Source organism: Corvus cornix, chromosome 2, assembly GCF_000738735.6.
Source record: "Corvus cornix cornix isolate S_Up_H32 chromosome 2, ASM73873v5, whole genome shotgun sequence".
Classification (NCBI taxonomy): domain Eukaryota; kingdom Metazoa; phylum Chordata; class Aves; order Passeriformes; family Corvidae; genus Corvus; species Corvus cornix.
Genome location: NC_046333.1, coordinates 65,246,881 through 65,273,141, shown reverse-complemented (window position 1 = coordinate 65,273,141; position 26,261 = coordinate 65,246,881). Strand labels below are relative to the sequence as shown.

At 41.1% G+C, this 26,261-nt stretch overlaps 1 protein-coding gene and 1 long non-coding RNA gene across 6 annotated transcripts in view; one reads left to right on the top strand and one right to left on the bottom strand.

The window, feature by feature from the left end:
* Positions 1-26,261, top strand: part of HIVEP1 (HIVEP zinc finger 1) — a 128,701-nt gene that overhangs the window by 16,392 nt on the left and 86,048 nt on the right. The window contains exon 1 of one of the 5 annotated variants that reach the window (XM_039549718.1): positions 25,027-25,359. The exons of the other annotated variants lie outside the window; for them this stretch is intronic. Coding sequence (XP_039405652.1) covers positions 25,320-25,359 — 40 coding nt within the window. The 5' untranslated portion in view covers positions 25,027-25,319. Of the gene's footprint in view, positions 1-25,026; positions 25,360-26,261 lie in introns of those variants that run through there. 5 annotated transcript variants of the gene reach the window in all.
* LOC104691399 lies at positions 22,320-24,267 on the bottom strand. Its single transcript, XR_752150.4, has 2 exons — positions 23,773-24,267; positions 22,320-23,416 (listed from the first exon to the last, which is right to left on the bottom strand). It is a non-coding gene; the product is annotated as an uncharacterized LOC104691399 (long non-coding RNA).

Sequence of the window (26,261 nt, the reverse complement as noted above, 5' to 3'; positions counted from 1 at the left end):
ATTTTCCCAACTTTTGTAGTAATTTTAGCACTTTAGTTTTGTTCTTTTCTTGGGGAGAGGGAGGAGAGGGGGGGACGGGCAGAGCAGTTCTTGGTTTTCCCATTTATAGGAGATCCACATTCTAGCAGTTTTTCTTTTGAATGTTCAGCCTCCATGCTTTTAGCAGAACAGTGACCAGATTTTCCAGTAGATCTCTTTAGTCAGAGGAAACTTGTGTGTGATAAGCAGGTTGATGTGCCCCACATGCCTCGCAGCTTCCTTTCTTGTGTCACTTTGTAGCCTCAAGGGTAAAAGATAGATTGAAGCCATTAGAATATATTTTCCTGTGGACTTCAGTATTGCCTGCAGTCAAGTGGTAAAATCTTATAAATGTGGCTTGTGAATTTCTGATTTTCAGTTTGACTGCTAAACCACGATTTGCACAGCATGGCCAGTGACAGTCCTAGCTCATCAGTGCTGGCCTTCTGTAGTTGGATGTATTAATTTATAAAAACTGTTTCAAAATACGTGGAAACGAGGGAATCTGAACACTAAGTTCTTATAGGTGGGAAATATTGGCCTGAGAAGGATGTAGTGGTCAGTGTTTTCCAGAGCTGAAAGTTTCTGGCTAACCACGTACTTCTGCAAGGGCATTCAGAAATATGAAATGTTTTAAAATCTACAGAAATATGAAAGGTTTTAAAATCTCCTGTTACGAGGAAAAGGGAGAGAGGAGACAAGGCCTGGTGTTAAGATAACAGAAAAGGGTTAATGTAGGTACACATTTATGTAGCAGTTACCTGCAAGTAAATTGCAGTCTCACATTTCTAGGAAACACTGTCCTAAAATGTGTCTCTTGAGCCAATGTTTTAAGTAATCAGCTTTTTCTCCAAGAGGCTTTAAAAACACAGTTTTGGCAACAGTGACTAAGGCAGTATTTTACAGAAGAGCCCCCAGTAAATGGAAAGCAAGCTGGTAATCAGTTTTGATTAACGGATCTGCATTCTGTTATTTAAATGTTTACATCCTGATTAGCATTTAGGCTGCATTTAAATATGCAATTTTATTTTAGCAAAATATGAGGCATGGAGAATGGAGATAATCTTTCAAATGCTAAATGCTGGGGATGTAAGGTAAAAAATGTGCACCCACCTCCCTCAGCCTTTTTAAGTGATAGTGATGTGACTGATATTTTCACTTTAGTGGGATTATGGGGTTTCCTAATCAGATATGACTAAAGGAAAAAGTGTCTGTGTCACTTAAGTTACGAAACTAAGTTTTAAGTATTAAGACTTTCGTTGATGAACTAAATGTCTCCTGCACCTCATTTTGTTAAAGACAAAGCAAGTTGAGCAGGTACAAAAGTTTGTGAGATTTTTCTTGATTATTTTAAGAATTGCCAATCTATGATGGCATCTGATTATTGAAATCTGCATTTCCATTGCTTCATGTATGTGTGGAGAATAGTCACTATTCCTTATGTCGCTCATAATGTGGTTTTTTTCCATGCAAAAGCACTGACTCTGATACCAGTTGGTAGGTACCAGAGGTAATGGTTTGCTTTGCCAACTCACTTCGGGTGCAAAGTTGATACTTCCTGCCCAAAGGAGCATGCACATCTTTCTGGGTTGCAGATCCCAGCTTTGTGAAAAGCTGACTGATTCAACAGAAAGGTTGGCCTGCCACGTAAGCACGCCATAAAAAATGAGCATCTGACAGCTCTGTGGCTTAAATAGTGGATCTGATACAGGCATATGGAAAATTCATGCAACAGGGATACTGTATCAAAACAATTTTTGTGGAGAGGCAAAACGGAATCCTTTCCCTCCCTTCCTCCTCCCCTCCTTTGCTTTCTCGTGACTCTCTTTTTATGTTGTTTGCTTCTTACCCTTTGCCTTTTAAATGATGCCTCTTTAAAAACAGACATTTTACACCAGGATTAAGCTGTTCTCAAAGAATTTTTAGGTAGAGTGATTTAACTTTGAAGGGGAATATTCACTCAGGGATAACACATCAGGAAGGTGGGACACCTTTGAAAAGCCATGGCTCCTCTTCCCCTTAATGTGACTGCCTGAAAGGAAAGACAATGTACTGTGCTCAGGAGTTGGACAGGGAATTCCTGAACAGGATGACTTGACTCTTCTTCTTCCAAAGCAAACTCAATATCCTTTCTGTGCCTTCTGTGACACAAACCTTTTCTGCCCTCCACCTGTTATATTTCTGTTTCACTAGATTTGATATCCTCTGCAAGGTTTCTTATTAGTCTTCTACCTGGGCTTGTAGAACAAAGACTTCTGTTTACACAGAAGGACTTCTGTTGTTGAGCTGGCAGAGGTTTTGAGGACTGGGAAGGGATAGAAAGTAAACATATGCAAGCAACAAATGGAACAATCACCCTCCTCTCATAGCAAGCTAGTATATAATTGATATTACTGGCTGATTTTTTTCATAATTTTCTTTTTTTTTTTCCTCCCCTTCTGCTTTTCACATTTTTCACCAACTGTCTTTGGAGCTTCCATATTTTTTGCTGCACTTCTTTCAACAGACCTTTGAAAATAACATACTGCTGTTACAGCTACCATGAAGTAAAGAAGCAGAGGCATGGGAAGATTAAGAGCCAGCTTAACCAAGGTGTGTAGGCACCCACTCTCTACTAAAGCCTGAGGAGCTATTGTGCCCAAAGTCCTTGCTGGATCATGCCTTGGAATGGTCACTTAGGGTCATACTGGGAAATGAAGCTGGGTCTTTCCTGGTTGGCATGGGTAGCAGTGGTTACTGCTGACCCAGTGTTTTCCAACAGAACCCTTCCCTAAAATGTTTGAGTTCTGTGCTTCTCTTTACAAGACCCATCTGCTCATGTATTTGTGCGTAGCACTACGGGGTATAGATTAATGAAATACAGATGTGTTTGTCCAGGGCCATGCCTTACATTGCCAGCGGGACACGGCTCTGAACAATATCACCAGCTGCCCAGTCTGCGCTTTCCTCTTACGAGTTTTATCTGAGGGAAGCTCTCTGTGGCAAATGAATTACTGAAATGAAGCGCCTGAAGACACAGTTAGACTTTCATTCATCCTGAGAAGTAATTAACATCTGGATATCTTGCCACTGAGAATTAATTTCCTTCAGTAGTGGCCAAGTCCTTCTCCGTGTCCCTGCAACTGTTTGTGTGTCTCCTGTTTGGCTGGGCTGTTGCAGTGAATATGGCAGATATGTTGCTGAACATGAAGAACTGTGTGTAGAGCAAGCCTGTGCAGTGGATTGGGGCACATACTCTTGATTTTGAATCACCAGCAGCTTCAGTGGAGCCTGGCCCCAGTTGTGTGCAGGCTGTGGAATTCTCATCTGTATGCAACCTCTGTGAAGCAGCTGACTTCATGCCTGTGGAACTGCACTAGCCTAGGAACCATAAAACATGAATCACGGGAATGAGATCCTTATGGAAAGGTAGAGGGAATAGACTTTTGTCTGCCCAGAGGGAGGAAAACTTATTCACCACTGTTGCCATCTGTGTGCCCAGGAGTGCTGAGGAGCTTGGTGTGATGCTGCATTGGTGAAAATCGACATGGGTTTATCCTTTATGTGTGCTCACCTGAGAAAAAAGTGTTTGGTACACAAATTTTAAAAAGCCTGGTTTGTTCCTTCTGCTTCATATGTAAATCCCAATGTGAGAACTGCAGATCTGCTTACTTAGTGTTTAGAAGTTGTAGAGGGCTAATGATGCTGCAGCATGGGTGTGTGAAGCCACACTGCTGCTCTTTGTGTCGTGTCAATGAGCAGATGTGTGCAAACCATCCAGGAGTCTGCCAACATGTGAAGAAAGGGATGTCTCGCTCCTGGCGCATTGCTTCTTTGCTCCCTTGGTAAAACTTTGCTGGATCCACACGTTGCTTGGCATCTTTTGATGCTCTTGCTAGCTATTCTAAATATCCATTAAACTAACAATGCAGACTTCTAAGTAAAAAGCTCATTGGAAAAAAAGATGAGCTTTTTCCAGAAACAAATCCAATCGCCCCACCCATTTTCTTTCTTCGGAAACTGGAGCTGAGGAATTGCTACAGGAATGCTCTTCCAAGTCACGGTGGTTGCTTCATCCCCTTCCTAATAACTGTGCTCCTGTGGTGGTGAGGAAGTGCAGAAATGCTTCCAGGCTCAGTGTCAAAATCCTCTATCCAGTCACAAAAAAAAAGTAGTTTGCAGTTAAATGGCTAAATATATTTTCAAAGAAAAGCTTTGTCCATAACTGTCCTTATCTGACACTAATGTTGGAGCATGCAGCTGAGAGAAAGATGGGGGTAAATATTCCAATATTCCAGCTGAGTCATCTTTGCTTCTTCCTGATTATCCCTTTCTATTCATGATTAATGCCCATGGAAATATTCTTTAGACATTATTTTATTTGCTCTTCATTTTTCTTTTTATCAAGAAAAATTATATGCAGAGTATCTTACCTTAAAAATTAGATTAAAAGAACATATTTGAGCAACTAAGACAAGAACTAGGAATTAGAAAAGCAGATTTGTGGGTTTTCATTCAATATTGATCCATTTTACATGTACTCCTGTCCTGTATTGAGCCGAATCTTTTTCTTTGCAGAAAATGAGAAGTATGTACTCATGTCAAGAGCATAATTCGTAGTTATTTTCAGCAGGTGCTTAAAAACATTTGTAAATTCCAGCTTGTAACTGAGCAATTCACCCTCCACCCCCTGTATGTAAATTTGTAACAGAGCACACAGTAAGGGGTTTGAGTGTATAAATGATACCTTTATTTTCAGTGTGGAATTCCCATTGAGAGGCCAGGCCTAAAAATACCAAATGTTTCCACAAACAATTCCTGCACACTGCCTGTTGAGTAATACAGCTACAACCAAGGGGAGAGCTTCTGCTGACAGTTTCCCAAATGAATGCAGGAGTCCAAACTGAGCTAGTTTATATATAGTTTTTATTACTGGTCATAAGCTCTTACCAGAAATCCAGATGTGCTCGAATCATGCAGGAGATTAATGACACAAAATGACTGGGGGTGCAGGATGAAGGCTCCTTTTGTGTACCAGAGAGGATGCGGTAACTTCCAGTTAATGACTTCAAAATATCTTACAGAACACAAAGGAGCAAGTTAAGGCATGTAAACAAAAGTTGCCAGACTTCTTATCAAGGTAATTACATGGTATTAAAATGTGTGACTTGATTTAAGGAAATAATTTTGTATCAGTGCTGCCATTTTCCAACGGAGTGTTTCAGTAAATAAATATTTTAAAAAGAAAACCCCAAAAAAACCCACCTCAAAATGTTCTCGGTAAGTAAAAGGGAAATTCAAAAGGGAAAAGCCAAAGGGAGTAGAGGAACTTTACAGGGCAGGCAATGGTTCTTCTAAAATAGTAGAAAATCTTGTATAAGGGAACCCAAAGTGCTTTGGTTTTGGAATGTTTAAACATAGCATATTTTTGAGTAGTTGCTAATTTGAAATGTTAAGTTCCACGTGGAAGTTAGTAAGCTTACGAGTTTGGGTATTTCTCAGTGCTCATGTCCAGTAGGTGAATAGGCATGTTTATGCAACATCAAAACCCTTGATTTTTCTTTTTCTTGCTCCTACCATACTGTACTTACCTTGGGGAAAATCCTGCTTCAGTGATTGTGGAGTTTCATGTCAAAGTATGCTCTCTCCAGATTAAATCCCTGTAGAAGCCGGTGAGTAGCACAGGGAACCTGTTTGTTGTGGCCGCGTCCAGCAGGTACAAGTTTTCTTGTTGCTCAGGGTTTACTCACAGGGACTATTTACTCATTTATTTGGCAAAGAAGTTGATTAGGGTTAGGCTGTCTCTGGATTGGTTTCACCAGAATCTCTGTAAGGACAGTTTAAAGTACAATATGTAATTGGAAGCAGCGTGGGAGAGGTCAGCAGCCCTTGTGGAGTTTTTGTCTTGATTTTTGCCACAGTTCATACAGTTTCACCCCTGAAAGTGACCAAAAAGATCCTTGTAGACCTGTCAGCACTGCCCCTTGGCACTCAGGTCAGTCACTGTGTCACAGAATCCACTCAGGACTGTAATTTCCACTCCAACAAATCCAGTTTAAAACTAGCTTTGGGCACTGCTTACACCAGCAGCTGGTTTAGCCCAACATGTGCCCATGAGTAGCTGTATTTTTCACTCTGTGTATTTAAAGTCTAAGCTGTTAATAATGGTTGAACTCTTCCTAAGCTTATTTTCAGGGTTTTTTTGGCAGAGTATTTTAATTATTGACATAGACTGGCATGGGCTGCATGTTTCCTCTGTGCTTTCACATAGTGATTTTGCTTGCCTTAACTTCTGTAGAAAGCCACCTCTGAGAAAAGGGTAACATTTGCACCAAATTTTCTGCTTCCTTTGGAAACACAGAAAAAGGAAAACATGTTTCCTGTTAGTGACTGTTTTAATTTTGTTTCTGCTTGCATGAGAATATATCCCAAATGTACAGAGAGGGATTTGTTTCAGGGTCCTGTTAACCTGAGACCTTTCAGGATTTTTTTTTGGTTTTTTATTCCTGGCAGTAGAATTACATTCACTGTTTCTCCAATTTTGAATCTAATTTCCAAATATTATGGGAATTGTAATGTAATCATCTCCATGAAATGTCAGATTATGAACACTTCCAGGTTTTTTTGGGTTGTTTTTTTAACCAGTGGCTTCTCATGGCTGGGTGTGAGTGGGGCTGTTTAGCCAGAGGCACTGTTGGCAGTGTTGGGCATTGTCAGGTACCCTTTAGTCTTTGATCATTATAGTTGTTAATAGTACTGTGTTTAATCCTGATAAACTTTCTGAAAATAGTCAAACATTTCTGCATCTATTTTTTTTCTAGAGATAATAAGGATGCCGATGGGCATTTCTTTGTCCCTGAGGCAAGCACAGTATTGATATAGAAGTGTTTTCTCTTGGGACATCAGAATTGAGTCTGGTTTTTCTGTATGCATACTTATCCTTCTAGGCTTGTCATATTCCCTGGAATTCCCACAGTTTTCTGCAGACAGCCTTATTATTAGATATGTGCTTTCTGAAATCTCCATTTAGATTACCCTCAATATCCTGATGATATTGAGCTCACACGTAGCAGCCAGACAGCCCAGATCATATATATATGTGGGGGAAAGGAGAATTGGACAAGAAACAGGGGTTAGAACAAGAGGTTATGAACAATCAGAACTATGTAATTTACATACCTCTGTGGGAAATGTCTACATCTAGTTATGAAAGAAACTTTCTTAGATATTTCCTCAAACTTTATTTTTTTCTATTTGTCTGAAGTAAAGATACTGGAGAGAGATATAACATTACAAGAAGTTGTGGTGGACATTCTCATAGGAGTATATATTTTCCTGTTCCAGAGAAGATTGTTTTTTAAATTACTGATATGCCCTGAAAATATGTAGAAGAAAAGGTAAGGACGAGGATAGAGGGTTGGTGCAAAAAACACCCAACAAAATTAGATCCAGATGGAGGAAGTGGGATCTATGTTCTTCAGCTGTGCAAAGGCTGTCCCACATTTATTCCCCTTTCCCATTATTTTCAGCACAATGTGAGGAACTCTATGCTATATTTATGTATTGGAACTGAGAGTAAGAAGGTAGTAATGAGTCTGTTGTCAGCATGTTGTGCTTTCTTTAATTTACAGCATCATCACTGTGCTGTGCTGCCATAAAGGAGAGAATATAGCCTTTGTCCCCGCTCGGCGTTAGCGGAACCGAGAGTGATGCACGCAGTTGGCAAGGGCTGCAACAACAGAGTCCTCATTCATCGCTGCCATCAGAGCAGTTTGGTTTAGCTGTGTTACGTAAGGCATTTGTGGTATAACTCAGGACATCGCACAGAATAATATTGGGCATGGATATCCAGCTGTTGTGTGAGATACTGAGAAGGGAATAAAGGTACCTTATTGCAGTCAGGGGCTGGGGCACGCCTCCAGAAGCTCATTGAATTAAAGTATTGCGACCCATTCCCCAGCAACCATCACATGACAAGTGCTAGAAGCAGTATTGAGCTACTGCACTAGACATCCTTCTTGCACAAAAATACTCAATTTTACCCTTTAGGAACCTAATGCAAATCCATGAGGGTTTTGTGACCGGACTGGTAAGGGAAAGCTTTTTCTGAAAATACTGCATGAGTTACCAACCTCATGCTGTAAGGGTGATGCAGGGCTGTAGGACCTATAAAACACATAATATTTTTGTCACTGAGCTCTGCAAAGTTTCTGCCATTAGCTTTGGGCTTCCTGAATGTAAATCCACCTACCTTTTGTAGTTAGTATTCTGCCCAAGAGTATGCAAAATATCATTAAGTAGAATGCTTTGGCTTATCATGGAAAGAAGCAAAAGAGCTGCTGAAATACATCAGAAGTTGGCGATAGTGAAAATACTGCCTTGCCATCCTGAATATTATCTGATGAAGTAAAATGCTGTATAAAACTCTCTTCAATAGAAGTGATGGGTCTCAGTGTTTTCTTTTGGAGGGCTAAATAAGTGAAATCAGTCATTTCCCAGAGTCACGGATTGTCTTTGCCTTTGTTTTGTCTGCCCTGTGCCAGGGAGGCACTGGACATTGCCTGCTTGGCAAAAAGTCTTGCTTTTCCTGGCATTTGATATCACTACTCCTCAGTGTGACCTTGCCAAGTGACTAGAGATGCTGGAGAAACTTCAAGCAAAAACTAGTTTTGTGTCAGCCAGGTGGTGGTTTAAGTCCTTTATTATTGAGTTAGCACAAATAAAAAATGTAAAGCATAAAGCAGATTACAGACACAAAGACTGTTGCTATATATTCTATTCAACCTATTTCTCTATGATTTTGGCCAAGGTGTTTTACAGCTACAAAAATCTGAGGATCCAGCTCTGCATAGGTGTCTTTTGCCTTTATAATAGTCCCTTTCTAAGGGGAAATCTTCCCTAGAATTAAAGAAAAAAAATCAACAGAAACATGATCTGAAACTTTCTAAGCTCATTTTTTCCTGTTTTGCCTTCAGTTATGTGGCAAGCAAGATGCTGATCCTATCATATCTTTAAAGCCTATCTGGGAACAGGTCTTGATGCTGAGGAGCATCCTTAAAATTTCTTTGTTTTACCTCGTAATAATTCACTTACATCATGCACTAGAAGCACTTTATTGAATCATGTAGCACTTTGTCTTCTAGAGCAATAACACTTTGTTGTGATTATGTATGACATTAACATGCACTGTTACTTTTACGTGGGGGCCAAACCTGATGTATTAAATCAATGAAAGACTTGGGCTTGGGGGTTGATACTCCTAAATAGTCTTCAGCTACTAGCCTGTTCGACAGTTAGTAATTTTGGGGGGTTCTGGCCATCACAGTGATGAATTACTGAAAATAACTGGAGAGTCTATTGTAACTACAAATTTTGGTATTCATAAATATCTATGGGTAGGAAGTGCTGATAAAAAATCTAGGTAATTTTTCATGGGTCTGGGGCATTCTTTCACTTGACTGTTGTGTTGGTTTAGCACAGCCTGGTGTTAATGGGCAGGAGAAAAATTGAAAATACCCAGTTGAATCATTTTATTAGAAGACAGCATCCATTCCTTACACGTATAACCACGTTTTCTGTAGTTAGGCCATGCAAAAAAAGAAAATGTTTTTTCTTTTTTTTCTTTTTTCTTTTTTTTTTTTGCATTTGAAATTAAATTGAATTTAAAGGACGTATAAATGTAAAGGTAGTGAATGTTCCAGTTCTGGAACAAAGCGAAGTGCTCTCTGTCTTTTCAAATTTACCCCTTTTTAAATAGAATACTTCATCGAGAATAGCTCCTAGCTGTGCTTAGCTAAGCTTTGAGTGTACAAATGCTCTCTGTGTCTTATTTGGGTTCCTAAGGAGGCAATGCCCAAGTATTATTTAAGTATTGGGTTTCAGGCTGAATGTTTTCTGTCTGCTTGTTTTGCAAGCATGTAAAATTACTGTAACTGAGAGAAGGGAAAAAGTGTAGTTTGTGCTTTTGATAACAATATGTATGTAATCAGCACCTCCTGGTTAATGAATTAGTTGGCTGTTTCTTTCATACAGCACTAGCAGGGAAAACTGCTGGGATAATCAGCAAGTATTGGCAGAGGGATTCAGCAATGTATATATCAGTTAATATTTCCCTTAAATAGTTTTCCAGTAAACTAGATCAAAATTTTGAATGGGCCCCCTATGTGTCTAATTATTTTTCAGGAGCTGAGGCAAATAAAATATTATAAACGTGCAGTATTTAATGACTTTCTTAAACCTCAAGAAGCACACAGAATGGTTTTATTCCCCTTTCACAGTGCAATCACAGTTTGCAGAATAAACTCCTAATTTTGAATTTAAAAAATTGAACATAGTTGATGGTTTTGTTTGGGCTTTTTTTTAACCCAAAGAGGCCTCCTCTTAATGTCAATATAAATAGCTTTTTCTTCTGTTCTTTCTACAGATATCTTTTGTGATTGCAATGTATTAAACCTTAGGCTCAACCATGCATGCAGAAGCCCTGTTAAAATTTAGAGTTCACTGCTTAGAGCCATCCCAGAACTCGGGTGTTAAGAAGTAGATGCATCAGCAGAGAAAACATTTACCTTTGGTGATGGCTACTAAACGAATGCCCTCAACAGTGTTGTGTTCCAGCACCCGGACTTGTCTTTAAACATCGTCTCTTACCAACTGGACTGACAAACAAGGCAAAGTGGGCACAGGGCCATTCTCTGAAAAACAAAGAGAGGGCAGTGCATGGATGACCACCAAGTGATGGCCATCCCCTCCTCACACTGAGAGGAGCAGCAGCACAGAACAGTTGTGGTTGAGGGGAGGTTCTGCCTTCGGCCTCGTTCCAGTGCCTGTCTCCCCAGCCACATGATGTTCTTCAAAACAGATCTGCTTGTGACTAACTCCGCACTTTGGGAGTGAAGCACTGGTGAGGAAGGGAGCCAGACAGCTCCTAGGACAGGCTGGAATTGAGTACTGCGGGGGGAACAGCCCTCTGGAGGGAGTGTTTCCAGGGGATGTTTGACATGAGCTTCCTCTTGTTACGCACACTTAGATAGGTACTTCTGCTGATGGTGGGGATTTGGGGGTTTTTTTGAGGGTGTTCTTTGGTTGTTGGTTTTTTATGGTTTGGTTTTGTTTTGTTTCTTTTGTTTTGGTTTTTTTTAACAAAACCAACAGTATCTTTTTGTTTTAAAGTAAAATGCTGTAAGCTTAAGATAAGATTCTTTCATCTTGGCTGTAACAAAACAGTAAGCTAAATGGACAGCTTGGAATGGGTGTGTTTTTCCCAATTAGCAAGCCTCATCGCTAGCACAGTAGTTTTGTAGAGCTTATTATTTGCTGTACATGAATGTGAGGTACAGATTCCTCACTCAGTGATGACAGCTGCCACCCAAGGACACCAGTGCTGGGGAGCAGGGACTTTTTCTGGGCTTGCACCCAAGCCAGGTGCCATGCTGGGAGGCTGATCCCTGTCCAAGCAGGGAGCCAGGCTTCATGAAGCACAGAAGGCTTTGCTGACTGTGACTCTTGGGAGGATCCAAGACCTCTATTATTCTGATGTGTGAAGGTAATTTAAATCATTTCAGCCTGACCTTGGGGATCACCGTGCCACTTTCTGCTGGGTGGTGGTAACCAGGTCTCAGTGCATTCTGGTGATTTGGTGTGAGCACTTTCCTTCTCTATTTCATTGGTGAGCCAGTGAAAACTCATTATTTTCTGTTTAATAACCCTACTGTCCTTCTGTAAGAGGTTTGGTAGCAACAGAGTGAATTACAACAGTATTTTCATCAAATGTCCAGCAAAAATAAGTTTCTGGAAGGACTCAGAATTGTGGGAAGATGTTTTGCAAACATAATTTTCTAGTACAATACAACAGGAGGAAACTATGGTGTGTATTTTGCTTTAAAAAATAAGACCAACTTCAGCTACAAATAATTGTAGAAGTTGGGATCACCAAGATAAAAAAAAATGGCCCACACAAATGACTTAAAATTTTGAGTCTGACTGTGTTTGTACTTTTCTCATGTCTCAAGGCTGCCAAATTCTAGATGCTGTCTTTCCTGGGAACTAACCAATGCTCTCTGGCATGATTTTCACTTCCCCTTATGTCTATATTTGAAAAAGCATATGTGTAGTCCCTAAATGAATATAGTGGTTAACAAGCTATGGATGACAACCCACAAAACATATTTGCTAAAGCAAGTTTCATACTGCTTAATGGAAAACAAATACCAGAACGACTAAACCAGGGATATTGCTATACATGCATATATTTCATGTATGAGAAAAGTTGAAGGAAAAAACCCCTTCTGAGATTTTCCTGGGCACGCTTCTTCCCACTGGAGTTAAGTTACTGTAACTGTGGGGGCAGAACTTGGTTCTTTGGTACATATTTATGTTTTCCCTGGTAGGGCAGAACATGATGTATGGCAGAAACAACTAGGTACTGTCATTAAGTGAGTAATAGCTTCATCCTTCTTAGCTCCTAAGAAAGGAATCATCCTTTACATCCTAAGGAAGTAAAGCCAGCAGTGCCCCTCTAAAGCAGCACTGTTAAGTCATTCTGTACTAAACAGTGTCTCTGTTGTTCCTAAAAGAGAAGAGGCCATGCAGAATTTTCAAGCTTTCTATGACATGTCTTGTGTGCAAGCGACAGGACGGACGTGATGCTGGAGAAGCTTGGTGAAGGGCTGCAGTGCATGGGGAAAACCCCTCCTTGCAGGTAGTACATCACCCCTGGCTGAGGGATGACCTTGGGGGCAGGTGGGGAGCGGACCATGGCTGGGATAGAGCAGATTTTTCCACATTTTTCAACAGCGGATTGCCACAGGTGCATGGAGCCTTTGCTGCCCAACCCAGGTAGCACTGAATTTGGAAGCTCCTTCAGGTAGTAACTGCTGGCTTGAACACAGCATGAAATTAGAGGTTTTATTACAAAACCCTAAAGCTTAGTAGTGTTCTTAACCTTGGGTGCTCAGTCTTTAGCCAGAGTTTCCTGAAGCTTGCTTATACTATTAGATTTTCTTTTTTTTAATTTAAAAGGAACTAAAAATGTATTTACTTGCCTTCTTTCATCTAGTGACTCACATTAGCTTCTTCCACATGACTGCTCTGCTGAGAAGGTTAGGAACCGAAGAAGTAAAACTGAGATTTCTGTAACTTTCTGCTTCCTCTATCAAATCCCTTAAGAAATTATCAAACACTGGCAAGGTTTATGATGTCATTAGAGCCTTTTATAACTGCCTAATGCTCCAGGTAGAAGAAGAAACTTGGTTATAACATGTTGTGTAACCAAGCACACTGGTCTTTAAAAACAGAATTTAAAGCCCATTTTTTCAAATTACCTTTCAGATGCCTATATAAATACAGTTAGTTCTGGTGAAATCAGTGAAAGTTGTTAAATGGGCAGCACTTTCTCTGATATGAACCGCAGCTTTGTTTTGTTTTTCTTTTTCCTTAACTTTGGTCTTTAGTTTCTAAATAGTTTGTTGATCCTAGTGCACTTGGTATTTAGGAAAAAGGGGGTAACTTCCGTATTAGTTACCCAGTTTTGGTAAAGCAGCTGTTGCAGAATGTCCACCCTTCAGCCAGGGTTTAGTCCATGAAGTTTTTTATTTTGTATTTAAGAAAACAGTCTTGCACATGCATGCCTATCTAAGTTTTCTTTGTAGTTTACTGCTGTGGGAAACAGTGGTTACTGAGGAACTTTATACAAACCAGGAAGAAGTGACCTTTCTCATTTGCTGTAGGTGAACCTGCTGTAGCAGGGGGCTTGAACTAGTCCCTTCCAACCCCAACCATTCTGTGATTTCAGAATGAATTGAGGAGTGGCTGCTGGGTGCTTTCCAAATGAGTGCAGCATGACATCTGTGCCCCACACAAACTTCACTCAGGCCAGCTGTTGGTACCCTGTCAGTGAAGCCAGATCTGCCATGCCCTTGCATGAGGCTTTGGCTTCTTCAGAAAAAAAGAAGGATGAATAGAAGTATAAAATAAACTTTCTTTTTATTTTTCTCGAAGTTCAGAGAGCATGTATGTGTGTTTGATACATATATATACACAGAGAAACAAAGCCCAGTATTCCAACAATCCTAATGCATCTGCATAGAACAAAAATACACTTCACATAATCACCCTTGGTCCTGGATATACCATGTAATGATTCTGATGAACTGTTTGTTAAAAGCTGCTGTAGTTAAACTCAACAGTTGCTTTGCATGAGATGTGACTCCAAAACAAGTTGCTGAAACTTAGTTATGCATGTGCTGTGGACAAGGCTGTGCTAAGGCAAGTGCGTGTTGGTAATGTTAGTAATGTTGTTACCGAGATGTTCTGCTCTGCCTGGATTGTTTTCTTGGAGAGCTCTAGTTCTTAATACACTGCCAATTTCCATATTGTGGTAAAAGGAAAAGCCAAAGGAACATGTGTGTGTGGTGGCTGAGATCTTCACCCGGACTGCAGTCCTGTCAGTTTTCAGCGAAAAGCCCCAATCTAGCATGTTTTTAATGGGATCTTTCACCAAGGGTAATGGCTTTAAACTGAGAGAGAGTGGGTTTAGATTACATATTAGCAGGGCAAAAGAACTTTGACTGAACCCAAACTTGTAGCTATAGCTAAATCACAGTGAGGTGGGAGATGTGACTTGTTTGGACACCTAATGGCTGGTCAGTGCTTATAGTCAAATGAGCGAGATCCCTGGTTTTTTGAGACATGGTGTAAATAAGTAAAATAATTTTTACCCCAAACTACTAGTAATTTGTGCAGACAAAATACACATGAGAGGGAAAAGCTATGTACTTTGTACAGAGGCAGGGTGCAGGAAAGGCTGATGTCCTCAAATAGTATGTATCATGTGCAGGTAAAGTATAAAGAAGTGAAAGGTAGTGTTGCAGTAGGCTTTTTCCCTTTCTTATTTCTAGACCTCTTAGCAGCTAATGGCAAACCCCTGATTTTATTTTCTCTGTAGCTGATTGGAAGGACACTGTTTGTGCAGTTCAGGTGACTTTCAGTACTCCACCATGGCTACATCATCTTTCATCATTCTGCCTTAGACTTGCTGTTGATGGGCAGGCTGTACTTGACCTTCACCCAGGACTCCCAGGGACAGCAAGACTGAAGTCTCTCTTGTTTCTGTGATGTAAAATAAAGGGACTGCTCCTCTCATAGGCCTCAGTGGGCACTTGTTGCTGGGAAAAGGGCAAGGTGGTGTGCCTGCATGCAGAACCACACGGCTGAACGGTGTCCCCAAGGAATGATCTAACCTGCTTACCCTAAGACAGGGTTGGCAAAGTCATTTCTGACAGCAACTAGCATTTCTTGACAGAACATATACATACATGTTCTCACCCTAATAAAAAGATACAATATATATCATATATGATGTATATGTGTTTCTACACACACACACACATACAAAAAATCTACTTGTGCTTTTCTTTCTGTCAGAAAGCTTTTCTCACTGTCTTGGTAAAGTCTCTCCTCTTTAAATTTGAAAACTCATTCATTTTATCTTTGCATCTTCCTTCTGAAGAATTGAAGACTTAACTTCTCTGCCTTCAGTTTCCTTTTGTTTAGATTAGATACTTAATTTATCCTCTTTCTACTCTTTCTCTGAATATCTTCCAATTTGCCCACATATCTCATGGAGAGCAGCAGTGAAACTTGACCAAAATGTTCCTGTTGACATCCAGTAATGGTGAGTACAGCAGAAGGCTTTCGTCACAGACCTCTCTTGCTGTCTGTCTGTTCCAGCACAACATTTGCTTTTTTGCAAGAGTGCGATATTGTTGATGCTTATCTAGCTTATTGTGTGCTGTAACCTCTAGCTCTCTTCCACAGAACTCCTGCCTAACTGGGAGAGTGCAAGTTGGGCAGTAGGTGAAAGATAGAAACCTGGTTGTGAGGCAGGCCTGGAATAGTGAAGTAGAAAAAGGGGTAACAGTGGCTTAGAGGAAAACTACCTGATTAAATACCTGAGTAAATATTTCACTGAAAAAAAAGGACAAAACATTGAATATTTTTTGACAGTTACTGAAGCAGATGCTGAAGGGATTTTGGCATAAAATGTGCTGAAGTTCAGTTTGGGTATCAAGGTTATAAAGTGTTTGAGGCTAGGAGATTGCCAAAGAAATGTTTTGCTTGTATATGCAAGACAGTGTTCTTAATAGTATTAACACTAACATTTGCCTGCTTGCTCTGGTGCCTGCTGAAGTCTGTCACTATGCAGCCCAAGCTGCTTTTCTGTGTTACTTTTTCATCTTCCTTGTGGAAAAAAATTCAGTTCAAGTGATATTTGTATAAAGCACTAGATAAATTCAGTTGGGTTTGTGTGTATGCATTTTCTTGTAACAATAGTAATTTTGTATGTTTTGGGAAGTGGTACTTTAGGCTTCTGTGTGGTCTTTTTATCCCACATATGGAATAGCAGTGTTGCCTTGCAGTGTCCAGAGTGGGGACCTATGCAGAGCAAGTCCCATGATGCTTTTGGTTATTTAGAATGTTCTACACATGCACAGTGAGTTTTTTCTTCCTGGAAAGAGGGGAAATCCTCACTCATTGAAACAATTTGTCTTCCACATTGGACCAAAAAAACATAGGTTTTTGTAGTGGGCTAAAATCCTGCAAAATTTCAGCACTGTATTTTTTCCAGTAATCCCAAGATTGTTTGTTCAGCTGCTTTCACTCAGTGTAGCATTTAATGAGAGTATTTATAAAAAAGAGAGGTGGTTAAGGCATGGAACTTTTTTTAAAGTTCTTTGACATATACTTGTTCTTTCGTACTCCTTTCCACATTGTGTGTGTGTAAAGGAGTGTGTGCGAGGCACTCCCAGGAGGGATGTCAGCAGTTTGTGCTCCTGAGTCAGCAGAAGTTGCTGGAAAAAGGACAGAAGTGCAGTAACTGCTGCGGAGAATGCCGCGCTTCGCGTTGTGTTGTCTGATCCCGATTATGGGTCTTAAGCCCCTACTGACAGCTGCAATCCCCTTGTTTATGAATCTGTTTCTAAATGCTTTCTTTCGGAGAGTCACGCAGCTATGACTGCACCCTGGTTCGTTTCGACATTTCCGCATTAGCCTGAAGGGAACTCTCTAAAACCTGCTACCCCACGCTGCTTCCATCCTCAGCGTGAAAGGGGGTGGTTTCATAGTCCTGTGCAAGGACCGGAGGCTGGGGTGGATTTGGGAGCCAGGAGGGAAGGGCGCTCCATGGTGGCTGCAAAATCATGTCGTCAAATATCAGCTATATTCCTTTGTAATTTCTGATCCAACTATTACTGACTTGGCCAAGGACTGGGTTGAAATAATATGGGACTCTGGGAACTTCATATCCCATTAGATCCTTCACGTTGGGCTACTTCGAACCAGAATGGCAAAAATTGAATTGAAATACATTGTTCAATTCTGTATATCTTTTCCACACATGATGTGGTCTGGGTTAGGGGGTTGGGGTTGCTTTTTTGTTTTGTTTTGTGTTTTTAAGTAGCTAACCATGTGAATCCACAAAGTAATGCGCTTTATACTCCTACTTTGCTTCTGTCCTTGAGCATGTGCATTGCTACAAAGGGACAATCACCTGTGGAATTGACCTGTGCTTCATCTTTCAAGGCCCATGCATTGGTGACTACATTATTTGTTGTTTAGCATGTTCTGTGATCAGTGCTAAAATTTGAGTTGCACAGTTCACAGAAATGCTGAGTAACTACTGTTTCCATGTTTCCATGTTATTTTGTTCTAAATAATTCAAAAAGATCCTTATACAAAGCTGTGGGTGCTCTCCTGCATAATTAATACTACAACGAAACCATGGCAGCATTAAAACGAATAGTCAAAAAGGAGCCCTGCCTGTCTGCTACCTACAGAGAAAATTCTGTCCTACTTTTTATTGCTCTGGAAAGGTCTCTACACCACCAGTTTAAAATAGATAGCTTTTGCTAAAGTCCCTCAATTGGAATTTAAGGAAGGGTAAAAAGAGCAGGAGCAAAGAGCTGACATGCCCCTGGAGAGCTCAACAGAAAGAGCAGTGGATGCAAAGTGAAATCAAATCTCTGCTCTCAGGAAGGTGGGATCTATGTCCATTGGTTTTCATAAAGGTACAGTAGGGTTTGAGCCACGGGTGGAGGTGGGTGCAATAAGGCAAGTCTTGGGGTCACCCCGGCGAGTTAGCCACCAACTTTTCCTGAATTTTTTTATAAAAGAACCCAACATAGGCTCACAATTGTGGCTGAATTACGATTTTTTTTTTTGATTGGTACACAAAATACTTTTGATGCTGGAAGTTAAGTTGAAAGTTAACAATGATTCCTTTGTAGCAGTCCCTTTTGAAATAGACAGTCCTGTATCTATAAGAAAACACTATGCGGAGGGATAAATTCTGCTTTCAAGGCTGTATTTTATATATAAATGTCTTATGAATCTTTTTTAAACAATATATATTAACAGGAATATTTACATAAGAAAAGGAAATAGGATTTTAAACTATTACATAGAATATGTAAGTATCCCTGTCCTTGCTTGATTTTTTTTTCTTCAAATAATCAGCAGCCTTTGGCATTTCACACCCTTCTTACAGTAATTTTCAGTAATTTCTTCGTGAGTGCTGATACTTGGTTCTGTCTTTAGCTATTTACTACTGAAGTTTCTCTGAAAGCTTTTACATCCATATCCACTGGTCTGAAACTGGCTGCATTTTTTAAGTCCCCATCTTACTTAATTCCTATCACAACATTTCCTCAACTATGTCACCTTTTTTTGGTTGGTTGGTTTTTGGTTGGGGCTTTTTTTTGTTGTTTTTAATAGAAAACCACTGGTGTTCTCAGCTGTGGCTGTGCTGCCATATCCAGCAGCCTCATGGCAGGCTGTGACCTGATAAGAAGCACTTTCCCAGGCTGGTCTGAGAACACCAGTAGTGGTGCTGGTTGCCTCTCCTGAGCCAAGTTTAGCACCAAGCACAAGGGGAACACCCAGGCCGTGCGAACGCCACCGCCTCAGGCCCATCACAGGCTGCATTGCCTCATGTCACGCAGTGCTGTTGTTGGTTATTAAAGGCATCCATGCTGTCATGTTGGCAGCCTACCAGACCTGTCTTCTTCCAGCTGAGCCTCAAGGCTTATTGTATCAGAGCTCAAGAGAGACATGCCTGCCTTATCTGTGTGCTGGTGGTGTCAGTCAGATGGGTGATGTGGGTAACTGGCCACTCTTGATCACTTATTTTGTGCCTGATTTAAGGGCCGCAGTAGATCCTAGTTCAGAGGAGTGATGCATGTGGGCAATGGGGTTGAAACCTCAGCCTGATGACAGCGAGAAGAGGTACTGTTTGCTGAGTCCCCACAGTTGGACCCATGACAGTGATACACCAAGAACTTGTAATGAATCCTGTGAGTCATCCATCACTGCTTGACATGTCCATTTCCTATACCTTAGTGCTCAGGGGGAGCCCAATCACTACCTGCAGCGACTCCTTCCTTCTTCACCTTCATTTTCCACCCCTGTGTAGTCTGGGCAGGCAAGACACTTGTTGAAGGAAAGAACCTTGATTTGGACCAAAAGTAGAAATCCATGCTGGTGAAACAGCATTAGCATAGAGTGAGAGCCAGTCTGTTGTCATCTTCCATGAAGTAACTGCAAAGTGTCATAAATACGTGCAGTTCTGATTGTCACTGCAGAACATGCTGTGTGACAGACAGTCTTGCTTAGAGGTCTGTATCTCAGGGATTGTGTTGAGTCATACAGTTGATAATCTAAATGTAAATAATAGTTGATGCATGTAAAAATTTGAATTTCATTAGGTGGAGGTTTTAGACTTGAACAAATGAATTACTTTTTTCATGTAATGCTGTAACTTGCTTACTAGCTTTGGCAAAGAGTTTTTCCCCTGATACAGAGATAGCAGATACTAATAAGCAAGCAGACAAGGTTATGCAGCAAGGGGGTATTTTAATCATCTTTGTTTTGCAGCAGACAGGCCGGAGTGAGGTACCTCTTAGAAACAATCTACTTCACTGATACTTTGCTTCAACAGATTGACATCATCTCAGGAAAGAAAATAACTGTTTGCTATTCCTGTCATAGACTTCTTTCAATCACTGCGACAGATGTTCCAAGCATGTTGTTCCTCTGTTAGGTTTCTTTAGTAGTAAAAATACTGCAGTCTAAATATAGTTTAAATTGGTTGAGGAACCTTGTTTGAATATGATTCAAAATCGTGTTATACGTGGTTTAAATCAGAGCGCAACAGGACAAAACCATTGGAAAGTCTAGTTAAGATAATTTCAAACCCAGGCAGGAATTTTTATTCAATCATATTTAAAGTGAAGTGCTGTCTTTTTCTAATATATCTTGCAATCTGATTTAGGATGAACCTGGATAACAATGAACTTCCCTCCCCCTGCTCATTATTTGGAATTACCTTGGATAAAAAATGGGACAAATACTTAGTTAAAGAGTCCTCATTTCCTGTATCTGCAGTGTTGTCTTTTGTGCCAGCTGAATGTTCTACATCAGGAATATACAGATTTTATCATCCTTTTTTTTCAGTGAAACCGAGTTTCGCGTTCAGGAACAGTTGAGGTGACTGAGATTAGAGAACCAGTACACATGCACTAGGTACCTATTATTCCTTTGGGGATTTTGGAAGCTGAGAAGGCTGCTGCCCTTATGACCCCCCCCCCCCCTTTCCTCTAATAGTGAGTTCCGGTTCAAAGCTCTTCTCTGTCATCTTTCCTGCTCATTCACTTCTGGAGGCCACTGGGAGAGCTAACAGGATGATGCAGGCTGAGTTCTGCTGGTGGTAAATAGCTCCTCCTTTTTATTCTCCCACTCATTTTGTACCTAGGTGATTGGTTGCTACTCACGTGGCCCACTTTTTGAGACCACTGGGTTGGGAGTACAGCTTCCTGCCTGGAACTGGGTCATGGTGGTGTGACAGTAACTCCACTGGTGTGTGTCCCTTCCAAGCGCGATTCCAGTCAGTGACGTTGATTGGGGGAATGCTTGTTTTGATACTGGCTGGCTGACGCTTTCTGCTCCCTCTTTCTGACACGTATACAGATGAAGTTGCTAAATTGCGTTGTCTGGGACAAGGTGCTCTTTTGTTTCCAAAAATGATGAGTAAAGAAACAAAGTTCAAGGTTTATTTCGTCACTTGGACTTTTACTGCAGTGATAGAGACTGGGAGTTCAGCTTTAGAAAATGGAGAGTAAATGGAGTTTGTAATCTATTCGTGTTTCATTGCTAGTTAACTTTATTTAATAGATTGGTAAAATAATCCTCCAAGAAGGAAGTAAATGTAGGGAGATACAGGTGCAACGACCTCCAGTGCCCAATGACACCGGAAACAGTTAGCATCCCTCGTTTTGTGCCTGTTTTGTGGGGGAGGAGAGAGAAGCTCATGTGGTAATCACAAGCTGCCAGGTCATTGCAAGTAATCTGGTGCCAGCAGTAACACTCTCTTCAAGGTCCTGCTTCTGTGGGAAACCTCACTGGTGGTTAACTTGAGCATCCAATTTTGAGCCTTCACAGAGGAGAGTGATTCATGTATGCTTTGTCTTGAAGCCATTTGGGCCCTGCTATGATCTCACATAAGGAGACATTTTCTTCTAGGTTTGGTTTACAAATTTGGAGCTGGCATCACTCACATCGATCTTTTTCTTTGGTTTCGAGCTTCTTTCTGAAGCAGTGAAGGTTGTTGTTGCTTACTTACTAATTTCTTCATCATATTTGTATTGATTTAGTGCCCATATGTATTTAAGCTGTGAGAACAGTGAGAAAGACTTTGAACATCTAATTTTTCCCCTTTTTTATTCTTGTAATTAAACAGAAATTCTATAGCATTCCCCCAAGGAGTAACTTTGTAAAGTTCATGGCTAATTTCACTATCCATGGACAGCTGTACTTTTTGGGCTTTTTTGGCAGCATGGTCATGGCCTTCTCTTAATTGTTTCTATGACAATTTTTTATTTGGTTTGGCTTATAATGAAAGAATGAAAGGGTTCTTCAGCATTTAAAGAGGCTGCCTAGGGAAGTGGTTGAGTCACCATCCCTGGAAGTATTTAAAAGATGTGTATACATGGCACTTAGGCACATAGTTCAGTGGTGGACTTGTCAGCACCATGTTAGCAGTTGGACTCAATGATCTTAAAGGTATTTCTAACCTAAATGATTAAATGGTTCTAAGATCCAACCTACTACTTTGAGTTTGCTTTCCTGTTTGAAGGGCTGAGTGAGGCACATCAGGACAGTTGCAGTATCTGAGTTTCAAACTTCATCTCTTTTGTCCAGCTTCCATACCAAGTATAGCAGCATGGTGAGACCTTTAGTTCTTGAAAGGTAGATTGGTTATTTAGAGACAGACATTTGAGATTATTCTTTATTTCTTTGTCCTTATTTATTTATAACAACAAGGTTTCTAGGAAGAAGATACAGCCTTTAGCTCAGGATTTAGTACAGCAAATTACTGCAAGTGAGAAGAAGTTAAGTTTCTTGGAGGTGAATGTAGCAGAAGTGTTCCTGCCTGCCTGTAGCATTTAGATATACCTAGAAAGAATGGGAAACACCCTGACCTTAAAGTAACCTTCTGCCCTTGTACTTTGCCACCTGTCTCAAGACCTGCAATAGAAGATTTGACTGCTTCTCATAAGCTCTTCTACCTAGGTTGTCTACCAGAAAGGAAAAAAGAAGAGTTATATAACAGCATTTTCCTCAAAAACTCTGTTATAGAATTCAACCAAAACCCTGATTTTAGCTCCAGTAGAAGTCTAAAGCTGGCACAAACTGGTTTTCCAAGGTCCCTTTTTCTGTGTTTATAAAGAAAGTAAATGAACCAATAGTTTAATATGTGGGGTAGAATATTCCTAAATGGCAGCAAGGAGAGTGGTTCTTGGTAAGAGCCACAACCACCGATTCACTACTTGGTGAGCTTTCCTCCTCCATCAGGGGATACAATTTGTCAGAAATCACCAGTGGAGAGCTTGGAGGAGAGGAGAGGAAATGCACTGTGATACAGAAACAGAACCCGTTTCAGATATGATACCTTCCTGTTGAACATTAATGAACTGCAGCGGTTGTATGTAAGGTTTGTGGCTCGTTACATATGCTTAGCTTGCCAAAAGTTTCTTGGGGCATTAAGGGCAGGCAGTGTCATTTGTGCAAAAGGCAGAGCTCTCAGCCTGTGGATGTAACACTGACCTTACTTGAACTGATAAACAGCTGTCTTATCCATGACCTTTAATAGCTGAAATGCGTACACCATCTACAGACTTTTTCAGGTTTGCTTCAAAAGAGATCGGTGGATAAAGCATATGTATGTATGTATGCACTGCTCTGTGTGATCCTTTCTGGCTTGTAACAGCACATCAAGGGAATTCCAGAGTTTAGGAGTAGCAGAGCAATCACTTTTCCGTGTGCTTTCTTCCTCATGAGAGGTGTTCATTCATAGGGATGCACGGTTGATCTTAAAGAAAAAAAAAAAACACGACAGAATGTAATGTTGGGCTTTATCCTCCTAATGTAAAATAAGACTTACCTTCTGTTTGCATTCTCTGGTTTAATTTGAAAGAAGACAGAGACAATATTAAAATATAATGAGGGCAATTCATTTTGTGCTTCACAGTGGCTCAGATTTAGAAGAAAAAAACCCCACCTTAATCAGCACAGTACTTAAGGGCTCCCTGTAAGAAGGTTGTGCTTAACCTTCAGCAAACGCTTATGGGCTGCCCTGAATAATAATGGGTTTAAGCACATGCTTAAGTGTTTTCCTGAAGGAAGACCTAAGCATCTTCTCAAGTGTTAGATTACGGCTTCATTTACCTTATTCATAAATCCCAGCATCAGAAGCAAACTTTTCTTTCATCTCTTGGCAGATATTTGGGTGTATAGATTTTTCCACCTCCGTTTGCCCTGCTTTCTGTGGCTCTCTTGCTGCAATCTGATCAGCCCAGGCTGACCTTCAGGGGTGCTCCACATGGTTCGGGAGCCTGCCCGCATGGCTCCGATTGCACGATCAAAGTCCATACCTTGCCTTTCATCTGCCGGCTCTCTGCCCTTCCCAGGGTTATTAATTTGAAGAACTCAAAGGCGCAACCCTTTTCTGCTGCGCCTGTTCCCGGGGAAGTAGGAATGGGAATTGGCGGGTTGTCCAACGGCTTGGCTTTGGTCAGTTTTCCATGGTGGGAGATGGGATTGGAGCGGGTTAAATCTGCACCAGCTGTTTCTTGGTTGGCTGTCGGAAATGCAAGGAAAAAAAAAACAGGAGAGGAAAAAAACCCCCACCAAACCAACCCTACAAAAAATATGGGGGGAGGGGAAAAAAGAAAAAAAAAAGAAGGGGGGGGAAGGCGAAAACAAGAAGAAAGAGGGGAAAACAAAATAAAGAAGGCAGGAAATGGGAAGAAAAAAGGGGAGAAGGAAAAAGAGGAAATACGGGTGCAAAGGGATAAAAATTTTAAAAGAGTAAACAAGAAAAAGGGAAAAAAGAAATGAAAAAGGGGGAAGTAAAACAAAAAATGGAAAAAAGAAAAGAGAAAAAAGGACAAGAACGGAAAAATGGAGAAAAGCGGAGAAAGAAAAAAAAAATCACAGGAAAAAGGGAGAAAAGAGAAAAAAAGGAAGAAAAGAAGGGGGGGAAGGGAAAGGAAAAAACAGGGGCTGGGGGAAGCGCGCAGCCGAGCAGCGCCCACAGGGGCCGGCGAGAGCCCCAGGCCGCAGCCCCGGCCCGAGGCCGCTGCGGGCGCTCCGCGGGGGCCCGGCCTTGCGCGGGGCCGGGCGCGCGCCTCTTGCGTAAGCGGCGGCCCCGCCGCCCTCCCGGTGGTGGCGTTGCCATGGCGAGATAGCGGGGGAGGATTCCTGGGATCCGTAAGCCGGGGGGAAGGACAGATTACGTTTTAACCCGGCACTCCGCGGCACCTAACGTGATGTGGCAGGGTCGCCCAGGTGTCCCGGGAGGGTGACCCGGCGGGCAGCCCCGGGCTGTTGCAGGCATCGTTTTAAATAAAATAAAGCTGGGGGGGGGGGGGGTTGGCTCTCTGGGTAAGAGGATTAGATGCGTTCGCATGGGGGCCAGGATGAGAAAAATACCGCAAGGCTTGAGGGAGGTGGGATTGAGGAATTGGCCTCGATGGAAACGGGAGGCGTCCTTCTTTATGAACATTGCTAGTGCCTGCTGAGAACTGCCTGGCAGGTGCTGGAAGGCGATTCTTTTCATCTGCATATTTTATTATCACATTTAGTTGTCAGTATTTTAATCGTAAGATGTGCACATAAACACACCCTGAGAATCTCTAAGCAGTGAGTCCAAGTACCAGCCCTATGCTGATACTGAGCCTAGATCAAATAATTGACAGATGTCTTTTACATGAATGGAAGGAATGACGGGAGAAGGCATCAGTGTCTGCTTGGGTAAGTTTCTTTTCCGTTATCTTTAATCATTATTAGTGTTTTTGCACCGTCTCTTCCTTAGTGTCAGAATGGGAGCAGTCAACTCTGGTGGGGTCTTCTTGTGCTTTTGATCTTCTCGCTACTCTTTGCCTGCTGGAATTCCTAGAAGCAGGTGAGAATTTATTGAACCCTTTTGCTGTGGGCTCTTCTTTTTTGCTGCGAGGATGTCATTAGTGCAGGCAAAAACTTTATAAATTCTGATGTTCGATTTTAAGTTTGGAAAAGATGATGTCTGGTCTAGAATAGAGTACAAAAAATACTGGTCTGCAAATTACGGTGTTGTAAACACATTTTTTAAGAGAGCAGACCCTACCTGTGTTAATAATAATATTCATTGCCAGGAAACAGATGTGTGGGGGGGAAAATCTTAAGTGAATTTGACATTCTTAAACAGTTTTACAGCAGTGGGATAAGAAATGTAAGAGAGAACACTACTGGGAAATGAGCTTGCGTTACACCCACAGAGCATTTACTGTACATTAGTTATAACCCTGTTGTTTTTGTTGCCTGCAATTAATTGAGTAATTTCTTCCATGACTGAAACTGCAGGTTAAGCATGTTTGCTTTGAAAGCCAGTCTTCTGAATTGAGACGGCTTTTGCACTTACCATACATTAACAAGCTCTTGCAAAGTACATTTTGTGTGCTATGGTTATGAATTCCTGAAAGGTATCGGTGGGGGTTAATTCACTGTTACATAAACAGCCAATAACAGCTTCCGATTGCACTGGAATTGCTCTAAAATAGTTATTAGCTTCAAGGCTATTATGGGCAAAAAGGCATTCCACTTTTGCAAATATTATTTCTATGAAAAAAACAGAAATGGACTACAAGAACTCTAAAGCATTGAAGTGAGGACACTGC